This window comes from Lutjanus erythropterus, chromosome 4, assembly GCF_056507025.1.
Source record: "Lutjanus erythropterus isolate fLutEry1 chromosome 4, fLutEry1.hap2, whole genome shotgun sequence".
NCBI classification, from domain to species: domain Eukaryota; kingdom Metazoa; phylum Chordata; class Actinopteri; order Lutjaniformes; family Lutjanidae; genus Lutjanus; species Lutjanus erythropterus.
This window is the reverse complement of record NC_139320.1, coordinates 28464533-28487050: the sequence shown is the minus strand read 5'-3', so window position 1 is coordinate 28487050 and position 22518 is coordinate 28464533. Positions and strand designations below refer to the sequence as shown.

The 22518-nt window shown below is 39.8% G+C and overlaps 1 protein-coding gene and 1 long non-coding RNA gene across 2 annotated transcripts; both read right to left on the bottom strand.

The window, feature by feature from the left end:
* Positions 1 to 6574: 6574 nt before the first annotated feature.
* foxa3 (forkhead box A3) lies at positions 6575 to 11286 on the bottom strand. Its single transcript, XM_084717517.1, has 2 exons — positions 10834 to 11286; positions 6575 to 9370 (listed from the first exon to the last, which is right to left on the bottom strand). The coding sequence occupies exons 1-2, from the start codon at positions 10903 to 10905 to the stop codon at positions 8036 to 8038; spliced, it is 1407 nt and encodes a 468-aa protein (XP_084573643.1). The 5' UTR covers positions 10906 to 11286; the 3' UTR covers positions 6575 to 8035.
* A 3453-nt stretch (positions 11287 to 14739) lies between these two features.
* On the bottom strand, positions 14740 to 17356 carry LOC146328486 (uncharacterized). The gene is made up of 3 exons (XR_014769943.1): positions 17257 to 17356; positions 16050 to 16121; positions 14740 to 14828 (listed from the first exon to the last, which is right to left on the bottom strand). It is a non-coding gene; the product is annotated as an uncharacterized LOC146328486 (long non-coding RNA).
* Positions 17357 to 22518: the final 5162 nt, after the last annotated feature.

Here is a 22518-nt window from a genome sequence, read left to right as displayed (position 1 = left end):
TTGTTGGAATCCCTGAGAGAGATTTTATGAACGGTAGGAACATTTACAGCCAATCAAAATCCATCCAAATTTACAGGGTATACAGCTCATTAAATGCTTATATAATGTAATATTAGTCTGCAAAATATAAATTGAAAACATCATTTTACCTGAGATATGCTACCAAAAGTTTTGTGGTGCTGATCGGACCTCTGAAGCTTGTTCGGTCCTTACTGATGTTTGATGATCGCCAGGATACCAGCAAACTGATGTTGACTCATACAAGTATGAATAAGATTTGTGTTCGTTAGACGTCAAGTGTTGGATCCTGTCAACTCCTCTCGACTTTGATGAGTTCTTGAACACATATCCTTCTGGTCTGCCGATACAGCTGGAGCCCACGCCGGAGTCTGTTCGGAACAACATCATCCTGTCAATAGTGCCGTTAATTCAGAAAACATGCTGTTCTGGAGGGCGTGGACCAATTCTATGTTTTATTGATTAATTTGGAGGACACATTCTTTTTCTTTTTACAGTTCATTCACTGCCAGATTTCATTAAACCGCCATCGACCACACAGATATACATCAGCTCTCATGCATCTCTTGACTTGTCCAGATTTCAGAGACGGTTGTGGCCAAAACAATGCACATATAATAATGATAATAACTTTATTTGTATAGTATCTGTGAAACCAGAGTTTATGAAGTGCTTTGACACACAAAGCAAGAGCAGGATGCCCAGGAGGCAATTTAGTAACAGAAAGCCAAACAGTAAGCAAGACAAAATTAAAGTAAAACTATGCATTATGTAAAATGATGCGTATACATGCATCCTGCAGTTATTCACCCAGTTATCTACATATGTTACTATTGTATATGAAGATCACAGTAGATCACCATACAATAGTCCAAAAACTGAATTCATGTAAGTGGTAAAGTGATCTGGATGCTGATGTAAAAAGCATCATTACGCCGTGTTTTCCCTCCTGTCACTGTGTTACATCTCCTCCAACATACTGATTTTATGGTCCGAGTCTTTACATTTATGAAGAACTTTAAGTATTCCTGCACAAAACAGTCGCAACAATGTGTGGATAAGACATAAATCCCAGAAACTTTAAGCAGAATCATATCTTCACCTGAGGTTGTTGCGGCCGTTTGTGAGAAGAGATTAATTTATTGTGACACGCAGACGGTTATCAAAAGTCGGTATCTATTTTCTAAGAGTGTCACGATTGGAAACTGGGTCAGCTGAGGGTTACAGATTACAACCGAGGGGTTATAAATGGAGGGGTCACACTTGAGATTTTTCTCTCTTTGTTGCTGAAATTGTTCCACTGACTCTTAACTGGTGCAAACCTCAGGCCTCAGTATGTTTGTTATCTGTGGATCGACTCTAATCTGTTTCCCTCCATGAGAGGCCTGCTGAGGTCTGAATGTGACCACTATCAGCGTGGTCACCTGATTACTGTGGGGGGGACGTATCAGAGTGACATTTTAGAGTCAGCCAGGTTAGTCATACCTGGAGCAGCGCGGGCTGTGTGTGTGTGTGTGTGTGTGTGTGTGTGTGTGTGTGTGTGTGTGTAGCTGTGGAGACCATATCAGGCTGCTGCTCGCCTATCTTATCAAGCCAACTGCTCTGAAGGGACTATTGTGTATGCAAGGTGACGAACTGCCTTAGATTCCCACTCAGACTGTAGAGCAGTTGCCATTTCTTTAAAGTGTGTGTGTCTCTGTATGTGTGTGTGTTTTACAGACTGTGTATTGATGTTGTATCATAAAAAGGGTGAAATTATCAGAAGAGTTCCTGCAGCAACAGACGCCATTAAGAGTTCTTTAGCTTCGTGATTCATTGATTGAAACTGAAGTTAAACAGTGAGGACAGCATGTTTAGTGCATGAGTGTGTGTGTGTGTGTGTGTGTGTGCGTGTGTGTGTGTGTGTGTGTGTGTGTGTGTGTGTGTGTGCGTGTGTGTGCGTGTGTGTGTGTGTGGCTGCAGTCTATATTTCTGAAGCCTCTGGGCTCATGGCTGCTGGGTTTGACGTGACAGAGAAGAAAAGGCAGCGACGCATACGTGACTTTGACAACACAGGGCAGGTTGAGCAACCGCTAGAGGACAGACAGACAGGCGTACCTGTGGACAGACAGACAGACAGACAGACAGACGGACAGACAGACAGACAGGAGGCCAGGCATCAAGGCAGGAGAGAGCAGGAGAGAGCAGGAGGCCGGGAAAGGGCAGCTGTAGGAACCAGGATCAGTAAATCAACTTTCTATTTTCCTCTCTAAGTTAGTTTGTAAACTTCACAGCATTTTTATCATCTTTAAAGGGACAGTTCACCCTGAAATGAAAAAAAAATATATAATTTTCCTCCTATATGTAGTTTTATTTATCCATTGCCTTCACTCCAGTATAATGGAACTACATGGCTCTCAGCTTGTGGTGCCCTAAATTCCAAAAACTAAATTTGAAAAACTCAAACAACAGAGACTGTTGCACCTCAGGGGACGAATATTTATTGTACCGAAAATGACAAGTGTCATTCTTACATGTTGACCCTCTTTAAAGCTCTCAAAGCAATTATGCAAAATGCTACACAAAGGGATTTAGTCATTGTTAAGATCTTATCATGAGACCTTTTCCGCCAAAACTGTTTGCTTTCATTCAAACTGTTTCACACCTTCACCTGTCATCTAATGAGCTTACTAGGAATACTATCACTGTAAAAATGGCTCCTTTGTTTGTTTGACTGATTACAAAATTAGATAAAATTTCAAATGTTTTTCATAAAAGCTTTAAAATCAAACACGTCTTTGCTGTTACCTGTCATTCATCTAGATTATTTTGGTGTCAGTTGCAGAGGTTTGGAGACAGAGATGTCTGCTATATTGAAGAGAAGGCATTGGCTTGTGGTGCTCAAAGTGCCAAAAAATATATTTGAAAAACTCAACAGCAATGTCTCTTTCCAGAAATGATGATCCAGTTACTCAAGATAATCCACAGACCTTGCTGTGAGCAGTTTCATGTAGAAACTATTTTCTTTCCTCTGAACTACATCTGCAAACCGTATCACTGTGATAGCTGTCTCAGTGCTGCTAATGTTAAAGCTCAGCTGAGAAAAACGCCATTAATGTTTACATCCTGCACTGCCATGAGCAATATTATGCATACACATGCTAAAAGAGCACTCTTATTGAGAGTGTGCAAATATGGACATGTCAGCATGATGAAGCCTGAAAACTTTCTTTGATCGTGCAGCATGAAGTGAATGCGCTAAACTACACTGCAGACTGGAGTCTCTGTTAACAGTGAGAAACGTATCTGATTTTCTCTGCCGTCTCATCTCCATCTCACAGTTCTCATACATTGTGGTGTGTTCAAACTGAATTGGGAAGTTGGAATTTCTGATAAAATTGAAAAGTATGTTTGCTGTCTGTAAATTGTTGTTAATAAGTATAGATGTAAGTTATCCTGGACTTTCAAATTAATACAAAAATACATTAATAGTGCAAACATTTGCACCAAATATGTGAATGTGAGCGTGAATGGTTGTTGTGTGTGTGTGTGTGTGTGTGTGTGTGTGTGTGTGTGTGTGTCAGCCCTGTGATGAACTGGCAGCTTGTCAAAGGTGTGCCCCACCTCTCACACAATAACAGCTGGAGAGGCTCCAGCCCCACAACCCTTGAAGGATAAGCGGTTATGGATAATGAACGAATGAATGAATGATTGAATGTCGCACCATTTAGTGTGATGTCATTATATAGACTCCATCCAATTCTATTTTTTTAAGTGAGGAATTTACTGCAGACTAGTTCATTTCAGTCTGTGTGAACTGAACTTTGAGCTTTTCTTCTGTGAAGTGTGAACTTGCACTATGCGAGTTACGAACACTAGCCTCTCATCCATGAGTAGATGCACGGTTCCTTCAGCGTGCTGAAACGGTTGGTGGTTGTAGTTCGGGAGAAAGAAAATAGTTAGCCTTCTACATGAAGCTGCTCACAACAAGGTTTGTGGATTATCCTGAGTAATCAGGTCATAATTTCTAGAAAGAAGCATTGCTTTTGTGTTGTTTGGATATATATATTTTTGTGTTTTCTTGTGTCATTTAGTCCCATTATATTGGAGAGAAGGCAGACATCTCTGCAGCCGAAACTCTGCGACTCACTCCAAAACAATCTAGATGATAAATAGCACTACAGATAAGAGGGAAAATATGTGATATATGTGATTCTGAGGTGAACTTTTAAAATCATAATTTGCAACATTTTCATGTGCATCAATAGTTCGTCTTATTGATTCAGCAGGTTTCTAAACTTCAGCTGATGTTTAGTCACCCTTTCCTGAGAAAAGTGTTTTATGTCTACAGTTTATTTGGGGCAAACAGAAAAGGATCTGATTGGTCGGAGGCCGGGCAGACACAGTAAAAGTTAAAGATTAAATATTCTCCCTGTTTTTGTTTTGTTGACTTGCTGATCATTTTTCCAGTGCAGGGTCACAGGCAGGGCAGTAGTTTTTGGAGTGGTCCGGGTCTCGCTGCGCGTGTGTGTGTGTGTGTGTGTGTGTGTGTGTGTGAGACGCTCGGGGCCGATGGCCTGTGCAGAGGTCTGCTTTGAGGCTCTCAGTGTGATCCAGCCGTGTTTAGTCTAGCAGTCCTACATGTCACACACCACAGTCATTTGGTCAGGAGCTGTTTCAACAAGACGCTGCTATTCCTGCTGCACGGCCTCGCCTCGCCAGCCAGGTGAAAAAAAAGAGTCCCGATTGACTGATTGACAGGGACGACGCATCGGGATCCTGCAGGATCTAGAAACTTATATTTACCTGATTTTAATGAGAGCAAAAGACCGTTTTCACAGCAGCCATATTGATATGAAATAGTAAAGAAGTGTAGCACCCCGACTCTATTACATGTCAAAATGGCTGCTGGGAAATGGCCTATTTGTTGTCACAGCATGTGCTGCATTCACTGACTTTTAAAGTACGTGAAATTACTAAACGTTCTAATATTCTTAAGTAATTTTTACATGTGAAAGCTGATAGAGGTGTTTTTTATGATTTTGAAAAGTTTTAAGGATAGAATCTGTAGGATTTGTCTGAGTTGATTGTAAACACACCAGAAAGACGGTTGATTGTTGAGTCTCAGAACGTCAAATAGCAACGTTTTCTGTTGGTGAGAACGTCCCGAGCACAGTAAGATCATGAGAAAATAAGGAAATACGGGCAGAGGGCAGGATCTCTGCAGATGCAAACACCACCACACACTGAAAGTGAGCCATAAGTAATGGGATTATGTTTATATGGGTCTGTACATTGTTTGTTTTTTGTTTTTTTGGAAAATGTTGCATATTATGGTTTTAAGAAAGTTCTTGGAAACAATGAAGCTGGTGAAACACACAGACAGACACTCATGTCATGAACATTTTATGAAATGTTCATGGTTTTCTTTGACTAAGACGGGACTAAAATATCCAGTTTTAGTCCATTAAAGATTAAAAATAGAAAGGAATGTGACAAAAGCTAACAGCCTCTTGATCACAGGACTCAGACCAAGTCTTAATTTTAAAAATAATTTACAAAATGAACACTACATCCTTGTTGACACTGAATGTACAGTGAGACAGCTTTCAGTGTTTGATTTATTTTTGGCTCAGCTTGTGTCCACGCTGACCACAGGCGTAGATTTTACGGAGGGGTCCAGGGGACATGTCCCCCTCATTATTTAAAACATGTCCATTTTTCTCCCAAAGTTGCCAAGAACTTCAGCTAGAACGTGATGCAACAATCCAGTGACGTTGATGATGGCAGTGTGCAATCTCAAAAGCAATAACTGCAGTCTGCCATAAAACAGAGAGAAGAAGACCACGGAGGAGCCTGAAGGGAAAAGGAGGAGGTCTGATGGTAAATTGTCAGTTGTGATGGCAGATAACGAGCTACTTAATAATGTTTTTGAGTTTACTTTTCGTAATATTTTTGCTGTAGTAAATCATAAATGACCATGATATTTCATGAGAGATTAAGGAAACAAGCTAAGTTGAAATACTGGGTTCTCTGACAACATCAGAACAACTTCTGTTCTCAGCCTGTGACTGTGTGTCTGTTTGCCTGTTTCATATTAATGAGAGTTCAAATTAATGTTGAATGTTGATTGAATGAGTTTCTGTTTATAATTCATAAGAAATCATTAATAATCTTTGAAGATGGTAAAATTGATCAAAAATGTTCATGGAGTGTGTATTTTCAGAGCAGTTGGCTTTTGTTTTCAGGATTAGAAGCTTGACTTTACATTGACAGACAACTAACAGTTATAAAGAGGTGATCACCTGACAGTACAGGACTCGTTGTTGCTTATTATTGTCAGTTTACAACGTGACACTTGTCTTACCCTCCTGCAGCGTCCCTGCAGCCTGCCTGAGCTTTCTCAAGTCTGAGGAGGAGGGGGCAGGTGGGAAAACGACTGACTTTAACCATAGATCGTATATCAAATAGGATTTCAGCTTATTTAATATACAGCCTATGGCTCCTCATTCTTGGACACACAACTGTCACATATGGCTCTTTTAACACCGGTGGAAAAGAATAAACAAATGCACCGTTTCTCCCCACATTTTTTGCCTTTTTAATAAGAAAAATGAAACATGAATCATTTTAATCACATTTAAACCAACAGAAACAACAAAAACAACGAAAAAAACAATATATTATATCAGCACACTTTCAAAGTTTGAAAAGCAACATAGCTTAAATAAAAGACTCTTTGAAACTAAAATATGCTCCACAAAGGACATCATCATGTGACCTGAAACTTCTGCGTCCTCTGCTGCTTCTCACAATAATCCTTCAATAGATTGTCGATACATTGATCTCTTATCAGATCAGCAGTCGTTTGAAGAAAAGGCACTTTTTAATGTTTTTTTTTTTTTTTTTTTTTTTTTTTGGGACAGTGAGGGTTATGTGACACCCTTTGATGTTGTTACACTGATCCCACTGAGCTGATGCATTGACAGTGTAAGAAGGGGGTTGTAACACACACAAACACACACACTATCAGCCCACCTGGCCAGTGGGAGCTCTATAGTGCAAAGTACTGTATGTAAATCCTCCCATAGTGCATCTCTCCTCCCCTCCACTGTTTTAGTAACTGACTGAACTCCCCCATGCACCTCACCCGCTATCTGCTTTTCAGAATGTTACAGTCTGATGAGAACCGTTTGGTTTTAGGTAACAACCGGAAATGAAAAAAACACAAAAATTACATGTTTTTTTTTTTTTTAGGTTTTATGTTTGTTTGTTTTTTACCACAGTTTCTTTGCCTCTTTCCCTCTGGCTGTTTAAACTTCTGTTCCCTCTGAGCTCCAGCAAGGACAAAATGGCTTTTTTTTTTTCTTCATATCAACCAAAAATAACAAGCTACACTTACATTGACGGATGCTTAACCTGACAGCAATGACGGAACCAAGTGTGAAATGCTGTAACACAAAGTAAAAACTGTCTCCCGCTGCAGTAACACCTGCCTGGGCAGTAACCTGAAACTTCTCTGGGTTAAAAACAAAAGAAAACAAACTCACATTGGGGTTGTAACTGGTCAACAGAGCGCTATACAAGATATATTAAAATTTATTCCCTTCATAAATAAATGCAAATATCCTTTTTCCCCCCACATTACCTCTATTTACATTTTGTACAAAGCCAATTTCATCATGTGCAGAGCTCCTGTGACAGGATCAGACTTACACAGTCAAATGTCTTCATGACTTCTCATCGTCCAGCTTCTCTTTTCTGACCTCCGTGTAACCAGCCTGTCTGGTCCGTCAGAGGTGGTGAAAGAGAGAGAGAGAGAGAGAAAAAAAATGTTCTTTTGCCCCTCAAACACGACGGCCATTTTAGATTTTAGTTGTGAGTCTCTTCCAAGGCCGCTGGACGTGAGCCAGAGAGGGGGAGAGACAGAAAGAGGAAGATAAAGAGAGCTGGTGTCCATTTTAGAGAGGAAGAGAAGTCTCCATCTTGGCTCACCTCTACAGACAGGTGTGTGTGTGGGTGGAGGTGTGTGTCCATATTAGGAGGCGTTGAGCACCGAGCGGCTGTACAGAGTTTGGTAGTAAGCGCCTGAGTCCATGCTGGCGGGTCCCGGGCTGTCGTAGATCTGCTTGGCGCCCACTGGGGAGCCGCCGGTGTAGCTGTTGTAGGCCATGACCTGGTCCTGGTAGGACTTGAGGTCCATCTTCTGCTCGTTGGACATGAGGTTGGTGATGGAGAATGGGTGGTTGAAGTTGTAGTGGGGGTCCAGGGACTTGAGGGCGTCGCTCTGTAGGTCCATGTGGTGCTGCATGGTGCTTGGCAGGAGGTGGGCGCCTCCCACTAAAGACTGGGAGTGGAGGAGCGGGTTGGGGGAGGAGGAGGTTGCGGAGAGGGACAGGGAGGACGGAGGGATGGAGGTGGAGGAGGTGGAGGAGGACGGAGGGATGGAGACGGGCGGGCTGTGGAGGTGTGAGGAGGACAGCGGAGGGCAGTCCAGAGGAACCAAGGAGTTTCGTGGATGCGGCTGGTCATCAGAGGAGCCGGGGTGGGAGTTGTCAGAATGGGCGGAGTCAGCGCCCTCTGACCCTCCTGTGGGGCTGTGGTCCTCCACCAGGTGATCTCCACCGTGGCCTCCTTTCCCAGAGCCCTCCTGGTTCTTGCCTCCCTTTTTCGCCAGCTTGTCCTCGATCTTGAAGCGTTTCTGGCGCCGCAGGTAGCAGCCGTTCTCGAACATGTTCCCGGACTGCGGGTGGAGCGTCCAGTATGACCCTTTACCCGGCTTGTCTGGCGAGCGGGCGACCTTCACGAAGCAGTCGTTGAAGGAGAGCGAGTGGCGGATGGAGTTCTGCCAGCGCTGCTGGTTCTCGCGGTAGTAGGGGAACAGGTCCATGATCCACTGGTAGATCTCGTTCAGTGTGAGCATCTTGCTGCCGCTCTGCTGGATCGCCATGGTGATGAGGGAGATGTAGGAGTACGGCGGCTTGGCATGCGTCAGGGAGCGGCGGTACGGCTTTGGGGGGATGTCCTTGGGCCCGGCACGGCTCAGGCTTGCGGTGGTGGGGTACCCCAACTGGCTGACGGACTGGCCCATGTTCTGGTAGTGGGACAAGGAGCTGAGGGAACCCGGAGCGGCGGGGCCCAGCTGAGTCAGAGGGCCTGAGCTGAGGGATGAGGCCACCGGGGACAGGGACATGTGACTGGGCCCCGAGCCCATGGACGCCAGCGGGGAGCCACTGAGGCTGGAGCTCGGGTACGCCATGTTCATGCCTGCAGGGGAGGCGGTGGCCGGGTTCAGGTTGATGTAACTGTTGATGGTGCCCATGGAGCCCATGGAGCCCAGAGCAGAGTTCATGGTGCTGGGAGAGGAATACATCTGGAGAGGAACACAAAAACATCTGCTTATTGACAAGAAAACACTGCAGAGGAAACATCAGCTCACACACAAACAACCTCAATCTCTCGGAGTCAGTGTAAATAATTAAATATAATTAAATATCCTTCACCTTTAATTTTTAACAGTTAGAAAACAAATAACATAAACAGTTAAGCCGTTTTTAACTGATTCTAATTTAAATTTGTGCACTAAAATAGATGTCATTGATAAAATATTTACTCAAATGTGAGAGTGAAGTGGTTGAACTCTGGTTTAAATGTAAAAAGTGGCTCCTTATCAATGCACAATGAGGCCCTCAGTGCGCAGAGAGGACCTGGATTTCACACGGCGATGTTAAACCTGAAAATGCGTAAAAAGCGCGTCATGGTGCCTCTCGGCTCAGACGGCCTCCTCCTCTGCTGCCTCCGTGGAAAAAACAAGTAAAACCAAATGTTCAATATTTCTGCTCAGCTTGAAGAATTTGATTCCGTCCTGCTTTAGTTTGTCTTGTGTTAATTAAAAATATAATCATAAGGATATTAAATTTCTCCAGCTTTAGTGAAGTATTAAATAAGTGGATCAAGAGGATCCACGGGGGGATTTTGCTGGTATACCTCGGCCCGTTCACTGATCGCTGGTTAAATATTATCAGACTCTTTTCTTCTTGTCGGTAATTTCATCAGGTCGAGCTGAGGTGAGAAACTGAAGCTGCTGATGGAATTAACTCTAATTCAATTAGTGAGATAAAAGTCTTGTTACATTCACAGCTGAATTGTCGCGACACTTTAACGGCTGCGGGACACAAAGGAGGACAGATTACAGTCTACTGATGAACAAGTAACTTTAAAATATTACACCTGAATATTTAGAAATATATATATTTAGGATGTTAAGCTACAAGAATCAATGACTGAAGTAAAAATGTAAAAATCGACGTAATGATTTAGTGGCTTGTGAAAGCCTGCCTGTTGCTTTTTCCCCTCTTTTTTTCTTCTGCAGGCCTACAATGTTTCTATTTATTTAATGAGGTTTATTTTATTTTGTTTTATTTTGCTGTAAAATTTTTCGGAATAAGAATATAAGAATTCTTTCGGGGCTTTCTAAAAGCATTTTCTCCTAACGGTATTTCTTACATTCCTGGAAAAAATGCGCATTGATACTGAGTGTATCTGTCTTATTTAGTTATTTTAATTCTTATGGCCCCCTTATAATATGTCTATAGTTGCTTAAGACGTAATTGTCAAATCATATATTAATATTCTTTCATAATTTATCATACTGTTGCTGCCGTTTTTCGGTCACAGTCCCGTTGAAAATGTGCGCAAATGCGCCAAGTGTTGTCTGCTCTTTTTTTTTTACTTCCAAGAAAAACCTTAAACTTCTTTACAGTCCCAGGATTTTTTTTTAAGTAGTAGTTTTTTAATATATTTATTGTTATTTTTGTTGTTTGATGGAGTCTTTACCTCACTGGCCTCGCTGTAGAAAGTATTCCACTCTGGTAGATCATGGGCTTCCATCTTCACAGAGCTCAACATCCCCAACACAAGTCTTTGGAGGAGAAAAACTTATCTATGACCGGACTTTTTTTTTCTTTTCAAAATGCCAGAAGTAAATATTAAATCCTTCGCAACGTTGAAAATTTTCGGGAGAAAAATCCAAGCAGAAATGTGTCTCCTTTTTGCCAAGAAAGGAAGAGGAAGAAACTTTCTAGAGTCACAAAAATCAAAGAGTGCTGCGTCGCGCTGCTCCTGACGAGTAAAGTCAGTATTTCTTATTTGTCAGTCATCCATTGTTTCATAACGTTTAATCTTGTTGTGGTTCGATAGATGTTCACTTCTTCCTTTCTTCTCCTTCTTCTTCTTGTGGCCTCCTGCGTGCGGCAGCAGGCGGAGGAGCAGCGCGCAGATACACTGTAGAAACCTGCACGTCCTGCTCTTATAAGGTGCCGCTGGGTCCCGCCCCGCGCCGCACATTTGAATACCGTGTTCGGATCAGGAAGGGCCCCGCAAAAAGGCCGATGTGGCCCCCTGGCGTGCTGTATATTGACCCTGCGGGGCCACCCGGACGAGAGACATGTCCCATAATCCCCCAGTGACAGAGCTGAGTGGATTTTTTTTTAATTTTATTTTAAATATAAGAGCAGTGAAGTTCATGTTGACGTGGTCAGAAAGTTCATCATCAAACAGGTTATGAAATAGGTAAAAGTATTTGAACCAAAATAAAGATTCCTTTCAATCTAATATTCAAAAATTCATCTTTTCTGGAATAAGCGTCTCGTTTTTCTGCAGATTTCTGCACATAACAGGATGAAGTCTGGGAATTTGGGACACTTTCGGTAGATGATCAAGAAAAATAACTAAAAATCAGTTTTCTTGATGTCATACTGTCACTGTAGAAATAGTCATACAGGTATTTAGTGGAATTAACTAATATTTTCTCAATGACTTAATGAAAATATACACGTGTGTTCAATTCATTTAAACTGAGCATTTCTAGTATTTATTTTCAGAACAGAAATAAATGAGTTGCTCTAACTTGAGGTATTTTGGCTGGAAATAATAAGCTGAATGAATGTACTGTACAGAGTTCAATCAACTTATTAAATTAAGTTTCTAAAGAAACATGAGCAGCATGTTAGCAGACTTCCCAGCATGCATTGTTTAAAGAAACCATGTCGACAGTGTGTCTCTAATATAATTAAAGAAGAGTCATGGCTGCTTGTTTTCACAAAATAACAACATTGCCTTTAATAATAAAGGTTAGTATTGAATTCATCTTTTTACCCCCTTACATATAAAATTAAATAAGAAGGTTCACATATTGTATTTTTTACCAGAGTTTGGAGAAAGTAGCTCAAACAGGAGCAGCTGCAGCTCTTAGTTTCTTATGTAAAAAGAGGAACTGACTCTTCAAAATGAGAAAATGTAAAAAAAAATCAAATGTGTTTGTAATGTTTATCAGTGTGACTGAACAGCTAGTTGGTTTAACTTAATATCTTAAGCTTACTGAACGTGTTTTCTCAAAGACAACTGAATAAATAAAGTTTATTTGACTAGAAAAAAATATTTGTTTTGAATCATCACAAAATTACGTCAACATATCTCTTCAAATTCAGTCAGCTTAAAAGTTTAAGGCAGCCCCAACACTTTGGAAAACTTTCTTTTAACAGTGTATTCAAAATGATAATATTCCCTTTCCCTTACTATCACTGTGTGTATGTGTGTGTGTGGCAAAGACTCATGTCTTTGTGCTTGTTTGTGTGAAGCAGCGATGTTCTGGAGCAGACATGGACTCACTGCATCATGTTTAATGTTTTTTAAGTAACACAAACTAAAAATGTCTGCAATATGACACAGTAGCATAGTAGCTCCTGATTTTATGGTACCTGGTGACAGAAAAATGTTCTATGAAAAGATTTTGTATCTTTGGGATCCAAGTGATCCCCAGAGTTTAAAGTCTTATTTATTCAGTAACATGTAGAGGATGATGATCTGTGTTTGTGTTGTTCCTTGTCTTTTTGTTTGTTTGTTAGTCTGATTGTTGCCTGGGTCTAACAATTGTGTTATGTACTTCTTTTTGAGGGCAACACTAATGTATAAACCTTACAAAATAAAATATAAATGATTGAAAGACAGAAACATGTCACATTTTAAACTTTTTTGTCCCACTACACCTGAATGCAACAGGTACTCAGTCAAAACCCATTGTACTTGTATTATGAAAATATTTTTGTTTAAAATTCAAACAATAAATAAAATCCAACATCCTGCATTCTGCGTGTTTCTGGTGTTGCACCTTTGTTGTTTTAGCTCTAGTACTAAAAAGAGAAAATCAACACGTCATACGCCAGTTTTAGGACCAGTGATTGTATCAGACCAATCAAAATGATTGTTTCATGTACATTTGTAGCAACAATGTCATATTGTGTTTGCTGATTGGCTGCTAAAGAGCCTGAGATGTAAAACCTTATTTATCCCAAAAAGTGCCATTGTTCCACGTGATCAGCGTAATATTTAGTTTTGTTTGAGGGGAAAAAATTATAACAACAAAAAACTACATATTGGTCTATACTTTTTTATTTTGGTGAAGAGGCAGTTTTGTGGTGTGTGTGTGTGTGCGTGCGTGTGTGTGTGTGTGTGCGTGTGTGTGTGTGTGTGTGTGTGTGTGTGTGTGTGTGTGTGTGAAGGGGCGTGAAAGTCGTTAATTCCCTCGGCTATCACTTCTCTGGGGCCTTTTGAGCCTTTTAACACTTTTATATGAGGCCTTAATTGTTGTAACCGCCGAATTTATTACAGATTCTGGGTTTTGATAGTCAAATATTTTCCTGGAAAAAAATCACGACTATCACGAAAATATTTGACTACCAAAAGAGCAGAAGAAGAGTATCAGAACATCAGAGATCCTAATCAGAAACACTGTCCCCACCACCACCGACAGACCTCTACAGACTCATTTAAACGGACTTTTGCCGCAGAGAGGAATACTACTGGCACAAAATAATTAGGTAAAACAAGATCAATACAAAAACATAAAGCATACAAGAATACGAGACAGTTTGTTTTTTGTGCGTAAATTAAATCTCCTTGAGCCTGTTGGGTATATTTACTGTTATGTTTCTTAATATTCACCAACCCTGAGAAATAACTAAACTGAACTAAACCCAAGACTATAGTGCTATTATTCAACATAATTTACATTTAATCTAAATTTTATTCAGTTCCATTTGGCTCACTTGCAGTATTCTGGGAGCTCTTGTGCGTAATCGGTGCGTAAATTTGGCTCGGTTGAAAGAGACAGACCTGCTTCCTTGGTAACTTCTCCCTTCTTTTTTTCCTCCAAAGAGGCCTTCACGGCCCGCCGCCACAGAGAAATACAATAAATAATGTAATCCTGGTGTAATGCAGAAGGCCGGAGTCCTGTGTTGCGGAATACACATCGGCCTCGGAGCAGACGGAGGCCGTGAATGTCAATGCCTCCGCCTAATGGCCACTCAATGGACATGTAATTGATGCGCAGGCGGGAGGTCGACGGGAGGATTAGACTGTGAGAAAAAAAAAAAAGAGACTGAGGAAATAAGAAATAACAGGAAGGTACAGTCAGCTAGATCCGCGTGAAAACGCACCAAAACAGCACAAAGAGACATTTTAGTATAAAACAGCAGATTCAGCGTCGGAGTATTTTATATGACATGGGAAGATTTTGGTAAAAAGTTTAACAACACGAGAAGGGATGATCTCTGGCCTCCACCTTATTATGTCTGTGATGCCTTCAGGAAAAGTTCGTCTTCAGGATACTTCTTATTTTACTTTAATCATCAATGACATGATGACTTCACATTTTCTTTTACCACCGAGTTATGAGTCAATCCTCATCTTCGTATTCCAGCTGCAGCTCTGTGATGGTTCGTGTACCTGTAGACCTGTGGGCCTGTCAGACTCTCTCCAGACCGTCACATCACCTGTAAAGACGCAGCGATTATCGCCTGTTTGCAAAACGCTGTCAAGTCGATTAACACGTGGAGTGATCTGACACCTCAGTGTCTGTAATGATGTAATTAAGCCTGAAAGAGATGAGCTTTCCTTTTTTTCATCTATACTTGTAACTATAAAGGTCAGGAAACTCACCTGCAGCTTCTGATGATAATAATCACAATAATTCAAAAGGATTGAGCGGATTGATAAATTCCCACAGAAGATAGGAGCTCATTTGGTGCGTAATTTAAAACCTGAAGAGGAAGATAAAAACCATCAGCTAATCCAAAACATTTATTCTGATTTAAATCCAGCCTCACATTTCCCATCAGCGCCATTAAAATGAAACAAAAGGTCCTTAAAAGCCAAACAAACCTTCAAAATGTTTCAAATATACAAATAAATAAACTGTAAGAGGATAAATAAAAAGATTCTTCTCTTGTTTGGGAAATATTTGGGTGCTGATTCAAATGTGGGATATTTTTGTTCCATCTGTAATTCTGATGATTTTATCCATAATTTTTGCTGCCTTAAAGTGCCAGTGGGAAATCTTTAACCCTGAGACTTGAGACTTTTTCCAGATCTTTGCTGAGTGCCATCTACTTATTTCCAATAAATTAGAATATAACCTTAAAATAAAGATTTTAGACTCAAAATGGGCCTAGATGTGTATTGCATGATCTACAAAAATGTTTTTGATGATTTGTAAGTTTGGATCACCAAGAAGTGATGATGTTTTGATACATGGTTTCATTAGTGATATTCATACAAAATATGACATTGATGCTCTTTTAATTTAGTTTATTTACTTATTCCCCGCGTTCACTGATGGATGAGTTCTGAATTTTGGCCGTCGAGCTCTCAGTCCGCCTCTTAATAAGCATCTTTACTTGGTGTAATGCTCCTTTAAGGTCTCGTTTTCTTCCCAACACACATTTAGCCATATCCTCTCTCTGCGGGCCGCTTTTCATTCCAATAGGCCCTCCATCGTCCATTAACACCTCTATAATTGGTTTAACAATGGCTGTAATGAGCTGACACTAATGGAGGAAGCGGCAGATCGGCCTACAGGACCACGAAACGGAACGCCCCCCCTCCACCTCCCTCTCTCTTCTTCATAATAATAAAACGAGCAGCTCTTCATCATCAAGAGTTTATCAGCCGTTTCTGAGGAGAAAAAAACAAAAATCTCCTGCAGGATTTCAGACCTGGAGTTCGGTCCTCTCGGCACTTCTTCTGACGCTCGTTCAAACTCTGCAGGCTGAGATTTGATCCTGGATCTGAGAAAAGATGATAAAATTATCATGACGTCCCAGCAGCCTCTGCTCCGTCAGGCAGGCTGAGGTCAACAGCGCCATCTGATGGCCACCAGGCAGAAAACAGTTCGTAGAGACTTTGACTCCTCAAAGTTTACTCAACTTTTCTTGAATAAACGTCTCATTTTTCTGCAGGTTTTGGAAATTAATTTAAATTGAACCGATTGTCTACAGTGGATATTAAAAATGCTAATATTTAATTTCAAACTATACTTCCTTCCCCAAACAGAATGTGTGTGTGTGTGAGTGAGTGAAAGGGACAAGTGTGCATGGAATGTAACTAAGTACATTTACTCAAGTACTTCCTGTTTCCTGCTGCTCCATATCTACTCCATTACATCTAAGACAGAAATATTGCTCTTTTTACTTAAATATGTTTACCAGGTAGCTTTATTGATAATTATAACTATACTGATAATTGTTTTAAAGGAACAGTTCACCACAAAATCAAAATACTTTTCCTATTTTGCCCGTAGTGCTATTAATCAGTCTAGATAACTTTGGTTTGAGTTGCAAAGTTTTATTGTGAGCTTCTATTGTGACCAGTTCAAGGCACAACTGTGAAATAACCCTGCTGTTTGATGTGCAGAATTTAAGATATCATGTACATCTCTATACACCACACCTGTCAGGTGGAGGGATCATCTTGGCAAAGGGGAAGTGCTCACTAACACAGATTTGAACACATTTGTGAAGAAAATCTGAGAGAAATAAACCGTTTGTGTGCACAGCATAAAGTTTTGGATGTTTTTTTTTTCCGGAGTTCATATTTTTTGTTGAATGTAACATATGTTTGAGATGTGATTTCCTTTGCTTTAGTTTCCTGTTGCTCACCTGTACCCTGAATAAAATTCTAACTACCAAAAAGTTTGCAAAATTATAAATTTAACAGTATTTTTTTTTATTGTATAGAGTTTATTATGTAGGGCTGAACAATTAATTGATTTTTTTTTATTTTTATCAAAATCACAGTACAGCCTGTTGCAAGTTTGAAATTACTGGAGGCGCAATATTTATAAAAGCTGACGTATTGGTGGCCTGATAGCTCAGTTAGTGGAGTGTTTGCCTCGTGTTCTGGGACTGTGGGTTCAACTCCTACCTATAGCCATTTGCTGCGTGTCATTCCAACACTCTTTCTCCCGTTTTCCTGTGTATCTTCAGCTGTCCTATGAATAAAAGTATAAAACCCCCCCTGAAAAACATACATACATATATATTAAAAAAAATATGACGTGTCAAAATTCAAATTTAAATTAAATATAGTTGTGCTGCTGAGATGTCAATGAGACTTAAGAAAACATCTGTTTGATACAGAAGCCCATAAAAAACACACTATAATCAATTTTAATGTTTTTCATAATAATGATATAAAAAATATAATTTCCTCCAATACTGCAATATCAATCCAAATAATCGCAATTAGATATTTATTCCAAAAATCATTTAGCCCTTGTATATAGATAGATACATGGAGAGAAAAGTTGTTGTCCCTGTTGCCATGATGCCAATCAGTCACCAATTTGCTGTTGTCCCTTGTTAAAAATACAAGATTACACCATCACTCCTCCAGTTCTGTTTGAAGAGTTAACTTAGCTGGATGAAAAACAACAAGATCATTTTAGCTGACTAATATATAGTTATTTCCCAGATTAATTCAGCAACATTCAGAGCAGGATCTAGAAACGTTTATATAATTATCATTATAAAACCACAAATCAGAAAGTCATGAAAAGTTTTTCAATTCTACCAGAATGATCTTGCTTGGATATATTTTATAAATGATTAAATCTCTGTGGTAAAACTCAAAAAAGAGAAAAACAAGTTACAAGTTTCCATCCCATTTATTCCTGGTTTCTATTTTGTACATGAAGCTGCAATAAAACCAACAGGTCTAAAAATGACACATGAATGTAAAAGAAACTCAACATACAGAGATAAAGATGCGAGGAGAGACCATATTCAAACAATGAATGGCCGGCTGACTTTACAAAGGCTTCGGATAAAAGCAAAAAGCCGTCTGATGGCGATTGAAGGGAAACAGATTCAGGTTAATCATTGACTAGACAATAAAAAAGCCATTGCACTCCTACTTCCCCTGAGGTTCCCAGACACACAAACAGACGGTAAACATTTTAAAAAGGCACTTAACAAGGGATTGCATGATGTATCAGTGCATATTCAACTTAAATTCCACTTCTTCAAAGATATTTCTCTACAACAGACCTGATCTGTGGGATATTGACTTTACTATGTAACATCCCATAAGTACAGTAGACCACGTGGTCTGTAAACTGTAACGGCTTGATGAAGAAAACCGGTTAAGACCTGGCCAAGAAATATAGCAATATATATTTTTTCCATAAAACATTTACATCCAGAAACATCAGTTTGGGCATAAAATTACCTTTGGTTTGTTTGTGCTTCTGTACTGACAAGTACGTAGAGCACATAAAGAGAGAATCCACCAAAAAAACCCAAACAAATTTATTGTAATGATTATTATAATGTCAGATAGTTCAATTTAGAAACATGATATCCCTGCACATTTTTATGTAACTGGCAAATAATGTCTGAAAAACATGACAAACTGGATTGTACAATATCTATGGTCATAAACACTGACTATAAATGGAAAGTAAAACTCATCAGGCTGAGAGGCTGTTTGTTTAAAGGGATAGTCTGGATTATTTGAAGTGGGGTTGTTTGATGAATTTATAAAAAGTCATTGTAACGCCCCCAGTTTGGAGAAGCAGAGAGGAGTATCAGTAGAAAACGTAAGCAACCTACTACTGTGGACGCGGTCAACAGTTAAATGTATTTCACTCCTCGATTCCACTGGGCATGTCATGGTTTTGATCCGTCCGTCTATCAGCAATTTTGCAGAAACGAAGCGTTTTGCCCACCTGGTTATGTTTACTTGCTCAGGTTTTGTTGATTTGGTCATTTTTCTTTGCTTTTTGTGCTTCTACCACAGATAAGTAAGCTATGTAGTTAAACAGTTTCTTTTTGGTCTGTTTTTACGATTGCTAGTCTTCGTATGGTCTTTTATTTAGAAAACTGACTGGTTGCATGTGCTCTGTTGAGTTTGATGCTGTATCCAGTAAAAATAGACTTGGCAAATATCTGAAGCGCAGCAGAACAGAGAGCTGCTTCTGGGACGTGCTACAGCACGTCTGCTGGAATCACAGGCATTGTGTAGGGCTGGCTGGAATCAGATCCAGCGGCCGTGGTGCAGCAGTGCCCCGTGCAATCAAGCTGTTAGCAACCAAAGAAAATCAGTATGAGGGTAAGTGTACGTTGCATCTGGATTATTTTCACCACCTTACCTTTCCATCAGACAGCCTTTTCTATCACTCTCTCTCACTCAACCAGACTCCTTTTGTGAAATCAGTAATTTTATCTTGCAGAACATGGGAGCTGCTGATCTACTACGGTCCTGTTCTGTTAGTTTGTTTGTGTTGTGTGATTTCGGTGAGTCTAAGCTAACCATTAAAAACACAGAAGTGGCAAAATAACACAAACAAACTAATAAACTTAGGCACTGGTAGACCAGCAACTCAACCAGCAAAAAATGATATTTGCCAATGGACTCCGGTTGGTTTGGAGAAAGTGATATTTGGCTTATGTAACAGCGGTTTCCTATCAGAAAAGGCTGTCTGACAGCAAGGTTAAGCAGTGAAAATATACTAAATATAGTGTACACTTAAACTGATATTGATTTTTTGGGGGGATGTCTAAAATATAGACACCTATAACGGTACTCTTGCTGCTTGTCTTGCTGTGTTGACCTCCACAGCAAGACAAGCACACTGACTAATAAATAAGTACCTCATAAAACCCCTCTTCCAAAAAAAAAAAAAAAATCAAACTATCTCTTTAAATTAGGGTTGCACAATTGATTGAAATATTATGGTAATCACAGTATGGCCAAGTGCAATATCCATATCGCAGAAGGTGCAAATTTTAATAAAGTAAAAACGTGTGACAGAACAGCACCATAATAAAGTCCTGTAGTGCTGCAGAGATGATCTGGCCTAAAATCTTGTTCCCCAGATGAAAGAAAACATGTATATTTGGTTCAGACCCCAACAAATGTCACATCATCATGACTTCAGTCATTTTCTTTCTGAGAAAATGAAAAGTGTAATGCAAAACTGATCATTTCCACTAATGAATCATACAATGACTCATATTGTAATATCTGTCAGAATACAGAAAGTTTTTTTTAATATATGGTGTGATAAGAAAGTTGTCTTGTCTCTATTTTGGGGAGAAACAAATTCATAAATGATATCAAACCTTTCAGGATTACAGAAAACCATTTCTGCTTTTAGGTGGATTCTCCCTTTAAAAAACAAAAAGGTTTGAGAAATGATACGCAATCGTTTTTAATAACATTTTCCAAACTGTTGCATATACTATGACGAAGGATTGCACATACATACTATTATAGATCTATAGAGTATATAACATTTAACATTCTAGTATAAAATATAGTCCTAGGCCTATCAATAGATATCTTTTCATATACATTCGGGGTAAAGCGTAGGCTGGGCTGGATCTTGTATGAAAGCAACATTTAAATACAGTCAAACACAGAGTCTCTGTGGCTGGTCGATGCTTTGCCAGATTAAACTGGTTGTTTCTACACAGCAAACATTCTCCTTTCTCTGAGTCAAAGTCAACTTTATTTAAACGCAGAGAGAAATGTCACTACTGGCTTTCTGTCCTCATCTCATGTAGGCTTGCATGTTTAGGTGTTTTACTGTAGATTTTTTTCCCCCATTTGTTTGGGGAAAAAAAACCCCAATCTGATTGTGCGCCAGGATTCAGTCAAGAAACAATAAAAACAATCAAATTTAAGGTACACTTTGTCATCATAACTGTCAATTTCGTGTCAGTTGTGAATAAGCTGTATTTGTAGAACGACAAATATTTCATTTAGACTGAGGGTTGGCGGACAAAATGACATTTTGTCCGAGGCAGTTAGGTTCCAACTTGTTTCGATGGCCTGTATTTTACTGCGAACAGTCTGATATCTGACCTCCTGCTGCAGTTTGTTCATCAACAAGAAAAAGAAACAACCGTGGCTACTGTTTTACTATTTCAATATTTGTGTTGGATTTATCAAAACAAGCTTTAGTGCTTTTTTATGCAAACACAATATTGAGTGTACCGTTATAGTAAATGCTGGACGATGGCTACTTTCAGTGAGTGAAGTGATTTATAAGAAACATCCCCACCTTATGTCTGCTAACAAGATACCTTCAACAGCTATGCTTGCAAATATACTAGTGACCATACAGAGAAACAGAGACATTTCATTGGTCCGGTTGGAACTTTTTTTTTTCTTTAAGGACCACTGTGTAGCATTTAGTAGCATCTAATGGTGAGGTTTCAGACTGCAACCAATGAAAACCTCTCCCTTTTCAAGTGTGTAGGAGAATCCCATGATGGCTGCAAAAGAAGCTTAAGGTCCCCTCTAGAGCCAGTATTTGATTTGTTATGCCTCCACCCGCCGAAGGTGCCGGGCCGGAGGCATACTGTTCTTCGGTTGTCCGGCCGTACATGAGTCTGTGCGTCTGTCCTTCCGTCTGTCCTTCTTTTTGAACGGGTGGACGGATTTGCACCAAATCTTGTGTGCTAAGACTCTATAACAGGTACATGAACTGATTAAATTTTTGAGACCAACGCTTTCAAGATGGCCGACTTTTTGTTTGTGCGATAACTTTTGAACAGGTGGACGGATTTGTACCAAATCTTGTGTGTTAACACTCTATAACAGGTACATGAACTGATTAAATTTTTGAGACCAACGCTTTCGAGATGGCTGCAAAATAGCCGCCTGACAGACCTGTCTCTGAAAACACACTTATGCCAATAACTTGGGCAATTTTAAAGCTTTTTGATATTTGACTTTGATATATTTTTGAATAACTATTTTGGATGCTATTAGGTAATAAAGGTAATAGCTCTTTCCTTGCAATCCTTTCTCATTAACTGTATACTGTATCAATAGAGCCATAATTCTCAAACTCCTGGGACACTTGCAAATAGGATTTATAATGAATCAATGGTTCAATCAGGTGTAGAGAACACAAAAAGTCACAGTTGTATGAAACTGTTGCAGGCGGAGGCATCAGAATCAACGCTTTAGCGTCGTCTTCTACCCGTTTTCATTCATTCTGTGCTACTGTAGAAACACAAAGGTTCAACATGGCAAACTGCCTTTGTAGATATAAACGGCTCATTCTAAGGTAACAAAAACACAACAATTCTTATTTTCAGGCAATTATACACTAATGAAAAGCAGGTAACACAAGCTAACTGGCAGTGCTATCTGGGCATGATCAGTTGTCTC

Bases quoted from the DNA above. Each gene is read 5' to 3' on its own strand.
- foxa3 (XM_084717517.1), bottom strand. From the start codon at position 10,905: ATGTTGAGCTCTGTGAAGATGGAAGCCCATGATCTACCAGAGTGGAAT. The intron at 9,371-10,833 runs GTAAAGACTCCA...GTTCCTCTCCAG, and splicing joins TCTACAGCGAGGCCAGTGAG to ATGTATTCCTCTCCCAGCAC.